Source organism: Phyllobates terribilis, unplaced genomic scaffold (genome assembly GCF_046119375.1).
Source record: "Phyllobates terribilis strain yellow unplaced genomic scaffold, ASM4611937v1 Scaffold_1__5_contigs__length_1240528914, whole genome shotgun sequence".
NCBI classification, from domain to species: domain Eukaryota; kingdom Metazoa; phylum Chordata; class Amphibia; order Anura; family Dendrobatidae; genus Phyllobates; species Phyllobates terribilis.
Window position 1 is genome coordinate 163,867,360 of NW_027362761.1, and position 13,044 is coordinate 163,880,403.

At 45.4% G+C, this 13,044-nt stretch overlaps 1 protein-coding gene across 1 annotated transcript in view; it reads left to right on the forward strand.

Moving 5' to 3' along the window:
* Window positions 1–13,044, forward strand: part of PUM3 (pumilio RNA binding family member 3) — a 96,468-nt gene that overhangs the window by 60,917 nt on the left and 22,507 nt on the right. The window contains exon 14 of the mRNA XM_073652487.1: window positions 9,361–9,503. Coding sequence (XP_073508588.1) covers window positions 9,361–9,503 — 143 coding nt within the window. The remainder of the gene's footprint in view (window positions 1–9,360; window positions 9,504–13,044) is intronic.

A 13,044-nucleotide genomic window follows, 5' to 3' on the forward strand; every position in this document is an offset into this window, starting at 1 on the left:
TCTTTGGAAAAAGACGGGGTGCCAACGAAATTCCCAAGGGGGGTACATTGAATTGAAAATGAAGTACCACTCAGTTCTGACTTACGGCAAATCTGAGAAATTTTCTGTAGGCCGGCTGAATTGGCACATGGCAGTATGCCTCTTGCAGGTCTACTGTTGCCATGACAAATCCTTTCCCAATCAACGGAATCGTGGACCTTATCGACTCCATCTTGAACCTTCTGTATTTCACATATTGGTTGAGATGTTTTAGATTGAGGATTATCCTGTAAGAACCTGATACCTTTTTTAACAGAAACACCTGAGAATAATGACCTTCTCCTTGTTCCATGCGAGGCACTGGTGAAATGACTCCCGAGTTTTGAAGATTCTGAAGACCTGACATTAGGAACTTGTGTAATCTTGTCGATGGTAAAGACGTTGCTTCTATCCTTCTTGGAGGGTAGATGGCAAAGTCTATTTTGGCTCCTACCGTCACCATGTCCAGGATCTTCCTGTCTGAAGATATTAGCTGCCATTGCGGAGGGAAGCTTGCAATTCTGGATCCTACCTTCTTGGCGTCATTGTCTGTCTTGCCTAGAACCTTGAAAGATATTTCATATTTCCCCCCCCCCCCTCCCCCTTTTGGGTAACTCCAGCGACCGGTTTTACCCTTGCCTCTGTACTGAAATGCTTGCTGCTGTTGTTGAGGGGGAAGAAATGGTCTCTTCCTGAAGTTTCTTGGATTCTTCGGCTCTGGCAGAGACTTCTTCTTGTCCTCGTCCAGGACTGCTCCAAACATATACTCTCCTTTAAACGGGATGGAACAAAGCTTAGATTTTGATGCGTTATCCCCACTCCACATCTTCAACCATAGAGCTGCTCTTGTAGAATTTGATAAGGCCGCCGATCTTGTAGCAATCTTGACAGACTCCGCCGAGGCATCGGCTAGGAATCCAGTGGCCTTTTGCAGCAAAGGAAGAGATGCCAGGAGGTCCTCCCGAGGAGTACCTTTCCAGAGATGTTCCTCTAGTTGTTGGAGCCAGAGAAACATGGAACGAGCTACACAAGTCGAAGCGATATTCGTCTTCAGTGAAGCCGCCAATGTTTCCCATGTCTTCCTTAGCAGACTGTCCATCTTCCTAGCCATAGGATCCTTGAGCTGGGACGAGTCTTCAAAGGGAAGGGTTGTTTTCTTCGCTACCCTTGCCGCTTGCACGTCAACCTTCGGAACTTCTGACCATAGTTTAGCTGCATTTTCATCCAGAGGGAATCTATCCTTCATTTCTCCTGCAACACTTTAAGCCTTTTTTCAGGTGACTCCCATTCATCCAAAATTAGACCCCCAAACATCTTGTCCTGAACTGTACGGGTTTTCTTCTCCTCTTCCACCTGCATAGTGTCTCTCACCTGCGACAATTCTTCCATATTCTCGGCAGAAAAGTAATATTTCCTATCCTCCTCATGATCTTCACTTAGGACCCCTTCCTCAGGTTCCTCCATAGATCCCAATTCTTCTGAATCAGAGGTATCCCTAACCGTGTACTTTATCCTTTTTGGTTGAGATAGACCCTCAACTCTGGCTTGCGAGAATGACTGTGAGAAGGAGGCTAGGGAGGATTGTATTTCCTGCCGAACCATTCCCCTGACTTCTTCCATAAGGGAAGGTTGTTCTTCCTTCACAATGCTGTTAGTGCATTTCTGGCATAGGGGTTTCCTATGCCCTAAAGCAAGCTTTTTCCTACCGATGGCACATTTGCGAATTGTTGTATTTTCTCCCACTCTCTGTGCAGGATCCTTTGTCTCCCTAAAATTTAAAAAAAAAATAAAGGGGGGGGAGATTTAAAATATATTCGGGATCCTGCTCAAGAGAGTGGGGGAATAACCTTGGACCTAGTACTTACTAGGGCCGGGTTAGAGCTGAGCTCTGCAGATACAGGCTTTGGAACAACACCCTCCATAGTAGCAGAATATTCTGTCCTACCTTAATGGTGTCTTCTTATCTGGGTCTTTTATAGAGGAGACCGAGATCCAGCGCCAAATTTCCACCTATCCGGTGAAAGATCCTCCAATCCTGGGCAAACCGCGACTTTCCAGTTTGAATTTTCCACGGTGGAACTCATCGGAAGTGACGTCCCGCAGGCCGAAAACCTGACTTCCGGCGCATCCTGCATGCGCGCCAGATCGCTGCCATGGAGGATAGAGGAGACTCCGGCTGGGGAGCTACATGAGGCCCCCAGCCCCCAAACCCCACTCAGCTTTACCCATAGGCGCAGGCGAGTGAGGGGGTCCCGCTCCCGAGGGAAGCGGGAGCTGCCAGGGAAGGAAGGCCGGAGGCGATCGCTCCCTGCAGCCCGGCCAGGTAAATTTAATAGGGCCCTGCTCGCCGGCCGCAGGCACCCCAGGTAACCTCTTCATCCCATAGGGACAGGAAAACACTGGGGATGATAGCAGGGAGGGGCTATTTAACCTTTTGTTTTCCTGTCCCTAATTAGGATGGGGAGGCTACCTCCATGTGTGCTGTTGTGGAGGGGATTGGAGAAAAAAAAAACTTATTTGAAACTGCAGCAAGCAGTTTAGTAAGTGATATGCTGCTCTCAGATTAAATAGCTGAAACTTGCTAACAGATTCCCTTTAACCCCTCGCCAACATTCGCCATACATGTACAACTCGGGTCCGTAACAGGTGTAAGGAGCGGGCTTACAGGCTGAGCTCGCCCCATACCTGGTGGGTAATGACTGTATGTTACAGCTGGGACCTGCTTCTAACAGCCCTGGGTGGAGCGCTGCTCTGCCCACAACTGTTTACTGTTGAACACTGACAGCGGTATTAACAGCCCTTTGAAGCCTGGCCACAGGCTAGATTTCAAGGAAGCTCTGTAATGACAGGCATGGAGGTGTTCAACAGACCCTGACTGTCATAGCTATCCATTGGCACCCCACGAACATGTCACTGAAGCGCTGATGGACCATGATTTTTACTATACACAGCAATACTGTGGTATTGCTATGAATAGCACAATCGATCAGATGATTGTAGGTTGGAGTCCCCTAAGAGAACTAATAGATAAAGTGAAAAGTTTAAAAAAAAAAAGTTTTTTTTGTTATATTTTTTAAAAATACAAATCCACCCCTTTTTTCCCCTATTAAAATGAAAGATGATGCAATTGCTGCATCCAGAAAAGTCTGATCTATTAAAATATACAAAAATAATTAACCCGATCGGTAAACACTGTAAACAGAAAAAACTCAACCAGCCAAACATTTTGGGTTGCTGCAGTACCACAAAAAATGCTGTAAGAAGGGATCAAAATGATCCCAAAATGGGATCAATGAAAACGTTATCTCGCCCCACAAAAAATAAGCCATCACATCAGCCGAAAAATAAATTGATATGCGTCTCGGAAAATGGCAACACAATAAAAAAACACTGACTTGGCTGCCTCAATGTCCCTCACTTGTTCCCGTGTGTGCATCCGCAGCTCCCTTGATGTCAAACCGACATGTATCAAGGGACAGTCACAGGTGGCTTAATAAATAACATTAGAAGTACTGCAGGAAATATGATGTCTAATGTCATAGATTCTCGTGCCATCTGCAGAGCTAAAGTTATTACATCGAAGGACATTGGGGCAAGCCACGCAGTGCCCACACTGTTACCCAAAGTGGGGCACATAGAGCCGAATGGGTGAGGTATCACCGGTGCATAGTGGCTATCAACCAGAATATCCCCGAGATTCCGACATCTCTTTGATGTCATAAATGGGAAATCCCTGAGACATCTTATTTATTCACCCATGGGATCTTCTTTGATGTGTTGACAGTTTACAATTTATTGGTTCTACCTTGGTGCATTATACCATTTTGCACTACTCTCTTGTCTGTTCTCTTTTACTGTTTTTATACTCCATAAAATATTCAGACTGTTTTGCAACATTTTGGCTGTTGTGTACTCCTCTCTTTTGAAAGTCAAAAGTTTACATATACTAAGATTACTAGGCCTTTAAACAATTCTAGACTGCCCATATAATGCTGACTGATATCTTGGCTGATTTCTTTAGACTTTCCCATGATGCTACACAAAGAAGCAGTGTGTTTCAGATGTGCATTAAAATACATCCACAGGTGAGTCTCTAATTAACTCAGATGTTGCCAAAAAACAGAAGCTTCCAAACACATGACATCATCATATGGGCAGTCCAGAATTGTTTAAAGGCATAGTAATCTTAGTGTATGTAAACTTCTGACTTTGCAGTAAGTAATAAAAATGCATTAAATCATTCTCTCTCTCTCTCATTATTTTGGCATTTGGCAAATATTAAACATTATGGTAATCCCAATTGACCTAAAATGAGAAAGGTTTATTCTGATTTCATGTCAGATATTGAGAAAAACATACATGTGTCTTTTTATATAGTTCTGGTTTCAACTGTAACTGCAGACAATAATCCAACACTTGGTAACCACCCTCCTCATTGCCACTAGTTTTCTTGGTGTCACAATTTGGAAGGCTACATTCTGAAATGTTCTCTTCAGTGATGACATGTCCAGCAGTAGTATTTGGCTCCCATGGTCATATGATGTATTTTGACTTCATGACTCGGGTATCCGCACTAATCGCAGAAGGCCAAGCTGCTTTTACCATTAGTAGTCCACCATGGCAGCCTAGACCATACACTAATATTTGTGTGGGTCTTTTAGCATGTTACAGTGCTTATTGCTAAGACCGCTAAGCCTGTCAGTGTCTCAGGCACATAGCTGTCACTAAAATGTAAAGTCCCTTTATCCCTTTACCAACTGTTACCAGGTGAAGATTTCCGTAATGGAAACTTAGGATTAAGTAAAGATTAGTTGAGTATTTAACTACCAAGCCCTAGAAGCAGTCATGGAATATGCCATAGCTGTTATGCACTTTGGTGTTTTACGAAAACATTTGTTTAATCTGGCATTAAGAAGCCTGGGAACACTATCCCAAGGAGCAGATGGGAGGACAAAAGATGATTCATAGAGAGGAAATATTATATCACCTTCATTAAAAAAAAAAATGGTGGCACTGTACCAAGGAAATGACTGAATGTGTTACTTATCACAATACATTGCCCCAACGTAAAAGACCAACCTGATTCAGCAGCAGACTCTTGATTTATTTCTTAAATCTGTGAAATATTATTAGAGTTCATAGTATTGGGTATATCTAGCTTGTATATTGGGGCACACAGAAAACCATGTCCAACTAGCAGCCACCAAGATCCACAACAATAACAATAGGACATGAGCGCCCTGATCTTCTTATTGTGTTTTATGTGGCTAAGAGGACAAGTGTTTTATGACCTTTATTGGGTACATGCACTAGCTGTATGCTGTACTCATACAGGATATTGGAGCTAAGTAGATTGTATCTGACATTTTACCCTCCTGTCCTTTGCCTGCTCACCTTCATTTTTATTGAATATATTCCCCCTTTCGCAAAGGTGTTTGGTCTTGCCAACAGCAAAAAGTCGTGCGTTCTTCAAAAAGTTTGCTGAATTTCCACACAAATTTCATACGTTTATAAATTGACTCCAAAGTGGGGTTTTTTTAACGTCACAATTGAAGAAAAAAAAAGTTGCAGGTGATGAATTCACCAAAAGCATAGGAAAACCCCATCCACAATGGCAAGCCCCCCCCCCCCCCCCAAAAAAATCACAAACCTAAAAATAGACTTTTAAAAGGTTAATAAGGCACAGATGAAAAAACAAAAGCTAGACAAAAAAGACACAAATTAGATCCCAGTAGATTGCTTTGCACAATCCCAGTCCAGGTTAGTGCTCTCTGGCCATGGACGAGAGCTGCATGAATTTCCTGACCTTCCTGGAGCCCAGGCTCTTCCTATGGTTTTCTGTGCTGGCATAGCGTCAGACCTGGCCAGGGAATCGAACGCCACACTGAGGAACCTGAAAAGTCTGGAAGCTCGTGCAGATCCTGTCCACAACCAGAGAGCACCAAAGTGGACCGGGGTTGTGCAAAGCTATCCACTCATCTCTAGCACAAATGCAATAATAGATTAGACCTACAGTGCTTTTAGGTGAAAGGGCTTGTCAGACTTTTATGTTGATGGCCTATCCCTTGGATCTATATCTGATTGCTGAAGGTGCATCACCTGGCACCCTTACCACCACCTCCCCCCAATCAGGTGTTCCTGGTCCTAAGGCTAGGCCATCAATATATTCCCGGACAACCCCTTTAAACCTAATTGATAGAAATGGTAGAATCCATTGAACTCCTTTTTATTTATAAGCGCTCTCTCTCCCTCGGTGTTGTGTGTTATCTAGTAGCAGTTTGTAATTTCCTTTTCATTGCTAATTTCTAAAACTAATTAGAGCAAAAGCAGAAGCATATTTAGAGGCTGTGCCCTCTGATCAGTTATGCCGTGCCGCTCCACAGCATTAATGTTAATGGCAGTCAGGGCAGCATATCCCTTGCACACGGCTGGAACACTTCGATGAATACATCAACAAAAGCTTTTCTGTTAGGCCTCCAAAACATCAATATTAGAAACTGCTTTGTGTAAACCGCAGCTTAGACAACGAATGGAGGTGCACTTAATATATTAGATACCTCTGATTATCCGTAACATTATAGCCACTGATTGGGTGGTATACACAAGGGCAAAATTGTGTTAGTTAAATTATCAGGATGGAGCATCTTCAAATTGGTGGATCTTGTGTTATGTTCTTGGGATGTAGTGGATCTTGCCTACCAAAAGTGCCCCAGGGAAGTACAACAGGTGAACTGACTACAGGGTAATAGGCTCCCAGGGTTCATTGAAACAATTGTGTAGTCGGGCTTATCTCGTCCAACCTAACAGAATATTTGTTGTGCCATAAATTGCAGAAAAAGTTAATGCTGGCTATGATGGGTGTCAGAACACACCAGTGCATCGCCTTTTTCTGTGTAGTTGCACACTGGGCAGAGTGCCCATTCTGACTACTGCTGCCATAGAAAGTACCTCAATGGGCACCTGAGCACCAGGACTGCACCACCTAGCAATGGAAGAAGGTGGCCTGGTATGAGGAAACAAGTGTTTTTTTTTCACATCATGAAGGTGGCTTACCTAGTGAAGGGATGGTACCTGGATGAACCTTGTCATCACATGTGGATGTCAAATACACCCCTTCATGGCAATAGTATTCTTGCTTCTGCGATATGATACTTAGAGGTTGGCTGTTTTGTCGTTTTTTTCACAACTGTGTATTACACTGATTTATAAGCTACTTACTAACTTATTGCAATAAGCAGATCAGCACCACATTTTCTTTGTATAGCACCTGCCCCTTGGTTAGCATAGTTTATCAGGTTGCATGACAATCCCATCCCAAGCATGGCCGGTGATGGAGGAACTTGTCACTCGAAGCGTGTTTTGGTAGCAAGATAACCTAGTGCAGTGTATTTCATTGGAGGTTGCTGAAGACGATATCTCCTTGCAGTCTGTGAAGAAGTCTGTACTAAACAAGTACGTGGCGATGCTTGACAAAGTAAAACCTCAATTGTGGACCTTCCAGTAGCAATATAGTAGTAAGTGGCCTATAATGCAGTTTACAGCACATTTGTGAAAACAATGATGATGTCTACACATGTTGTGGTGTAAATGCTCAATGAGTTAAGGCTATACAATTGTTTAGGAAGATCTGCACAATTTTAGGCAAGCTTTTAAAGAACTGGTCAGTAAAACATTAAGATGAACCCCTCCGCCTTTACCCTTCAAAATAAACCCTGCATGTATGCAGGTCTTTGGAATGGAGTCTGTTGCTGCATTACCAAGAGATTAGCAATTCAATCAATATGCAAATGAGGCATTAAGTGCTTTGGAAGTAACATAGCACTTAAAGCAGTTGTCAACTACTAGGACAACCCCTTCTTAAACGAATTGATCGGCCCCGATAAAATAAAAAGCTTATACTCCCCTCCTGTGCCGACGCTGTTCCAGCAGTGCCGACGCTGTTCCAGCAGTGCCGGCACTCGCGGTCCCGGGACTGTGATGGGGTGGAATGACACGTGATTACCGGCGCCCAATCAGCGCTGCCATCACAGTCCCTGTCTTGGGACAAACTGAACATTAAAAGAAAGTCTGGGATCAGCTGCAGCCCTGGCTTCTGGTTCATGTTCAGTTTGTCTGATGACGGGGACAATGACGCTAGCGCTGATTGGACGCCGGGCATCACGTGTCATTTCACCCCATCACATCCCCGGGACCGCGAGTGCCGACACTGCTGGAACAGAGCCAGCACAGGAGGTGAGTATAAGCTTTTTATTTTTTCGGGGCCGAACAATTCGTTTAAGAAGGAGTTGTCCTAGTAGTGGAGTCACTGTCCCCGCCTTCAGACAAACTGAACATGAACCGGAAGCCAGGGCTGCAGCTGATCCCGGACTTCCACTTCATGTTCAGTTTGTTCCAAGACGGGGACAGTGACACCAGCCGGGGTGCCTGGCATCACATGTCACTCCACCGCATCACAGCCCTGGGACCGCGAGTGCCGACACCGCTGGAACGGAGCGTTTGTATAGGTTTTTATTTTATCGGGGCCGAACAATAAGTTTAAGAAAGGGTTGTCCTAGTAGTGGACAACCCCTTTAAGTATCCACTTTCTGCTGAGCTTGTTTCCCCACCTTGCACCAACCTCTTTAGCTTCATTGACAGCTCACTGGCTGTGTGATGTCAGATGCCAGGCAAGGGAATCAGACATTGAGCGATCAGTCAACCTAAAGAGGTTGGTGCTGGGCAGGGAAACAGCCTAGGGAGGCAGAGGTTCGGGAAATGGTCTGTCACACCCAGAGCACTTAATGTTTCATTTGCATATATGAAAATGCTAATTTGTCTGCAATGTAGCAACAGATTGAAATGTAAAGCCTTTTATACCTTCTAAGACTAAGACCTGCATGCCCATGCTGTTTTGGAGTGGTTGAGCTTACTTGCTGGCTGGAATTCCCCTTTAAAGTCAGATAGGCCTGCTTTACTGAACAAAGAATAAGATATACGGCCCTGGAAAATGCATCTAAAGTAGTCACATTTAATATCTCAAACCGCCAAGTAATAACCCCTGAGTAAATTGCTTACTGTTCCCAATGCGCTGTTTACTTTTTAATTTTTGCTGCTGTGTGTTTATTACGATGAAGCATCTGCTTCATTTCACCACAGGAGAGACATTGATCCATGAAAAATTCAGGAGCATCATCGCCCGCCAGATTTATATTTAATCAGAGCATTGAAGTAATAAATTGGAATTATTGATTTTTTGCACAGGCAGTAGTTAAAGCGATAAGGCTCTTGTTCGGTAAAGATGTGTGTAAGTTTAGCATGGGCTACACTATATATAAATGTATTTTTTATTTTTTTTTTACCTAGGAAATAATTAGTGCATTGCCCAATCTAATGCAAGACAAATATGGGAGGAAGGTTCTTCTGTATTTGCTGAGTGGACGCAATTCTGCACATTTTCTTCCAGAGATTATTGAAGTGCTCAAGCTAGGAGATGGCAATGCACACAGGTAAATATGTTCTGCCCTTCTGCATCATTAGGCGTGATTCTGTTGTACTAAAAATAATCAAAGTATTTTATTCTGTCTACTTAGAGCCACACATTGACCAAAGGGATTAATTGGGAAATCCAGTCAAATTGACCTGATGTCATTGATCCGTATAATAAGATCACATTAAAGGGGTTGACCAGGACTTAACCAATGATGACCTATCCGTAGGATGTACGCAGCGACCCACAGCAGCCCCATGCATTACCTAGTGGCTGATGCTGATTATCTCCCATTTAAGTAATAAAGAAATAAATGGCAGCAAAGAGCTGTACCTGGCAGTGGCCACTGAGCAATGAAAGGGGCTGCTATGTTCCGCCCTATATATTGAATTCTATCCATAGTCACCTGATTGCCGGCTGTTGGATCCCATATTGATGACCTACCCTTGAGGGTAATTCACTTGTTAAATCCTAGACAAGCCTTTTAGTGAAGTCTGTGAGGTCCTTTACTGCTTAGACGGATTTCACACGTCTGAAAGAAGCAACAAAAACCCTGAATTATAAAAAAAATAAAGATAAAAGGAGCCTGTCACCAGGATTTCTTAATATAAAGTACAACCACCACCTTTAAAGCCTCAATTGCAGCATTCTAGTAAGCTGTATGCAAGTCCGCAACCCCCTCTGGCTAGCACCAGAAAATATCTTGATCCAGTGCCTTCTCCATACCCACAATCACCATCCACTTCCCCTGCTTCATGTGGATGACGTGTCCTATGTCATGCACACAGTATCTCCCAACCGTACTCCTGCACAGGCGTAGTTCTCCCTGCTGAGGGCAGAGCATAGTACTGTAGTGCGCATGCATCAGCTTTACCTACGGGTCATTGGCACACTTTGGCTTTTCCCCTCGCATACTCATCACAGTACCTTACTCTGCTCTCAGCAGGGCTGAGAAGTGCGCCTGCACAGGACTGCAATGGGGGGGGGGGGACACTGTGTGGATGACGTAAGACACGTCTTCCACATGAAGCAAGCAGGAAGATGGCGATTGTAGGAAGAGAGGAGGCGCCCATTGTTCTGGACCGCCCCATCTGTGGGTATAATACAAGATCTTTTTTGTGCGATTTTTCCAGCGATTGGAAGGAGAAGAATTTAAAGGGAATCTGTCAGCAGGTTTTTGCAATTTAATTTGAGAACACCATGATGTAGTGGCAGAGACCCTGATTCCAGGGATGTGCCACTTATTGGGCTGCTTGTTGCAGTTTCACTAAAATTTGTGTTTTATCTGCAGGAGATTATCATTAGAGGACTTAGTTGTCTTATGCAATGTAGTCCTGCTCTGTATAACACTGACCCAACCACTGATTAGCAGCTTTATGCCTTTGCACAGTATACTCAGAAAGCTGCTAATCCGTAGTCTGGGCTGTGTTATGCATGGCTCAGTAGTCTGAGCTCTGCTAGATCTGCGGCAGAAAAAAACTGATTTTATCAAAACTACTCCAAGCATCCGTGTAAGTGACACATAGCTGGAATGAGGGTGTCTGCACTTACATCCTGCTGCTCTCATTTAATGTAGTAAGAACCTGGTGACTAGTGTTGAGCCACCCCTGTAGTGTTCGAGTTCGGTTCGGTTCGTCGAACACCCGTGTGTTCGCCGAACTGTTCGTCGAACTGTTCGTCGAACACCTTCGAACACCGTTAAAACCAATGGCAGGCAAACAAAAACACATAGAAACACATAGAAAACACCTTCAAAGGTGTCCAAAAGCTGACAAACTGCTCAGAAGACACAACTAACACATGGAAAAGTGACAAGTACATATAGTCATGCGAAAATAAAAGAGGTGGAGGAGTAAAAGGAGGGAGAGACACAGATATAGGCATGTCATGCCCTTCTAAAATCCAAAAAGTGAGAAGCCGACACGGCCAGTCCGCTCCTGCCCGTGCCACCTCCGTGTCGCCGGGTTTGTGCCAGAGCCGCGGTGAACCCTGATGGCCAGCCCCCCTCTCCCAATACTGGTGCCTGTCCGCTGGTGGGTCGAGCGAGCCCCCCTGTGGTGGAGGCAGCTCTAAGCTTTTTAATTTAAATTGTCTCTCTAATTTGAATGAATACACTTTAAATCCATTTACAAGGATCTATTGGAGGGCAAGTCTCATGCCAGCAGCCGCGTAATTCCAGCTCCAGTAGCGTCCACTAAAGCTGCTGCAGTTAAAAAGCTTTTATAAGGATCGAGCTCGGCTGTCAACCGCAAGGCATCCTACTGCCAGTCCCAGCCCCTATGCCTTGGGGTGCCTCCTGATGCTCTTCACTGAGTATCCCGTGGTCCCGAAGCATTTCCTTTGAAAAAATTAAGTGTCCAAACTACAGGTGGTGTAGCTTGCTTAACAGCTGGGATAATCCGCTGACTAGCAGACCCTGCTACTAGGCACAAAGTATTTCCTGGGCTAGATGCAGTTAAAAATTTGTAATTAGATACTCTCGTTGGATGCTGAGAAAGCATTCCATAGAGTCTCCTGGCACGCCATATATGATTCTCTTAAAAAGCTTGGGGTAGGGGTCTAGGGGACCCTTTTATAGCCAAAATCACGGCCCTGTATCGCAATACGTCACCTAGGCTGAAGATAAATGGAACTGTAGCACCCTGAGGGCTCGGTTGCTACAGAGGTATTGCACCTCACCCAGAGGTGTGATATCTCACTCTCAGGTAAGGATGTAGTGTGGATCAGGACCCGACACCTGCATGCATTACACCACATTGCCGTGGGGCAGGGCGACCAATATGCCTCTGAGATGGGCACGACAGTCCCTGTCCCTGGCTGGAGTGGGGGGAGGGAACACTGAGGAAGGGGAACCCTGTAGTGCAGGAGCAGGGAGGAAGCAGTTCCTGGATGCATTGAGAAGGGAGTATAAAAGGTGGGCACCATCTTAGTTCAGTGCAGAGAAGTCTGAGCAGAAGTGGCAGGGAGCAGGGGCTCTGCATGAGCTCTGCTCCGGAGGCGGGCCTAGTAACAGAGGCCCAGGCCTGGAAGAGGGAGAAGGAAGGAAGAGGAGCGGAGAAGGCTCCAGGAACGAGGAACGAAGGGATCTCAGGGGTGCGGACGGGCGAGTCGCCACCGCACGCCAGAATCCACCTGCGTGGAGGGGTCAGGCCAAAGGGGGAGACCGGTCCCCGAAACTAGTGGAGGCAGGAAACGACCCTCAGCTAGAAACAGGAGGCTGTGACATTTTATGTGGCGCAGCCCCTCGCTACACCCGCTAGGAAGGCACCACATAGGGTCAGGGAAACTGGCGCCAAGTTTACCAAGAGGAGGCCCGAGGCAGCCGGACAGAAGGGTTGGTAAGAAAGGCCAGACAAAGGACACACAAAGGGGGTCCTGTGAAGCGCTCCAAAGTTATCTGGGAGTTGTCTGAGCCCCTCACCTGGTGAGCACAGTACGACGTGGGCAGCCGTTACCTGCAGACGTGGTCTGGATAATAAGAACTGTGAGTAAAGGCCCTGGACTGCATCACTGACTCCGTGTCATTACTGCTGCTGCCCTGCACCATCACCCCCATCCTC